Genomic DNA, 1,035 nt, shown 5'->3' with positions numbered 1-1,035 from the left:
AAAAAAAAAAAAAAAAAAAGAAAGAAAAGAAAAGCAAGCAAGCAAGCCCCTTTACCTGTGAGGGCTCTGTCTCCACCCACACACCAGGGAGCTCTGGCAGCAGGAGATGTTCATCTACCAGGAGAGTTTTGTGGTCAGTGCTTCCCAGAAATGGATCACATCTTGGCTGCAAGCTGGGTCCTCTGACCATCACACTACTCCGAGCAGAGCCTGTCACTTGGTGGCCTTGAAACTCAACAGGCTGAAGGTGAATTATTAAAAATAAGAACTGTGTAGGTATACAAACACATCCACACACACATCCACAATGTATAGACAGAGAAAACAATGCATAATTCAGCTTTGCATTAGAGATGACTTAAGTGGGACCGGCCAGATAGCTCAGCAGACAAAAGTGCCTAAGCAGGTGCAGCAACTGGGTTCGATCTGGGCATGCTGTGTCAGTCCCACCCCCAAGGCACACTGAGAGGGTGACAGACCGGGCATGGTGGCTCACACCTGTAATCCTATTGCTTGGATGCTGAAAACAGGCGATCACTACAAGTCTGATCTGTGAAGTACGACCCTATAGACCCTGTACTAAATACATTAAAGAAAATTTTACTCAAGTGTCAATCATTCACACAGGACTGATGCTGAAAACCTGGAAATACTCTCAATATCCAAAAGTAGATTTTTGTTGTTATTCTTTGAGACAGGGTTTTGCTGTTAGTTCAGACTAGCCTTGAATGTACTATGTAAATCAGGGTAATCTTGCACTCACAGCAATCCTCCTGCCTCAGCCTACTGTTTACTGGGATTATAGGTATGTACCACCACACTTTATTCAAGAATAGAGATTATAAACCACATTTGAAAGGAAAATCAAGTCTAAATGCCCTGATATGTAACAATTTTGTTGAAAATATTCTGAATTTAAAAACATATAAATGGGGCTGGTGAGATGGCTCAGTGGTCTAAAGCACCTACTTAGAACAAGGTAAACTAAGCAAAGCACAGGGACCGTGGTTCAATCCCCCAGCACCACAGCCAGCC

At 43.3% G+C, this 1,035-nt stretch overlaps 1 protein-coding gene across 1 annotated transcript in view; it reads right to left on the bottom strand.

Annotated features, from left to right (window-relative positions):
- Zgrf1 (zinc finger GRF-type containing 1) overlaps positions 1-1,035 on the bottom strand; it is a gene marked incomplete at its 5' end in the record, with an annotated part of 95,048 nt that overhangs the window by 74,383 nt on the left and 19,630 nt on the right. Inside the window, one exon of the mRNA XM_023710167.1 lies at positions 56-241. Within this exon, the coding sequence (XP_023565935.1) occupies positions 56-241 (186 nt within the window). The remainder of the gene's footprint in view (positions 1-55; positions 242-1,035) is intronic.

Source organism: Octodon degus, unplaced genomic scaffold (assembly GCF_000260255.1).
Source record: "Octodon degus isolate 3935 unplaced genomic scaffold, OctDeg1.0 scaffold00016, whole genome shotgun sequence".
NCBI lineage: Eukaryota > Metazoa > Chordata > Mammalia > Rodentia > Octodontidae > Octodon > Octodon degus.
Note: the sequence above shows the minus strand (reverse complement) of the source record. Positions and strands in the feature narration are given on the sequence as shown.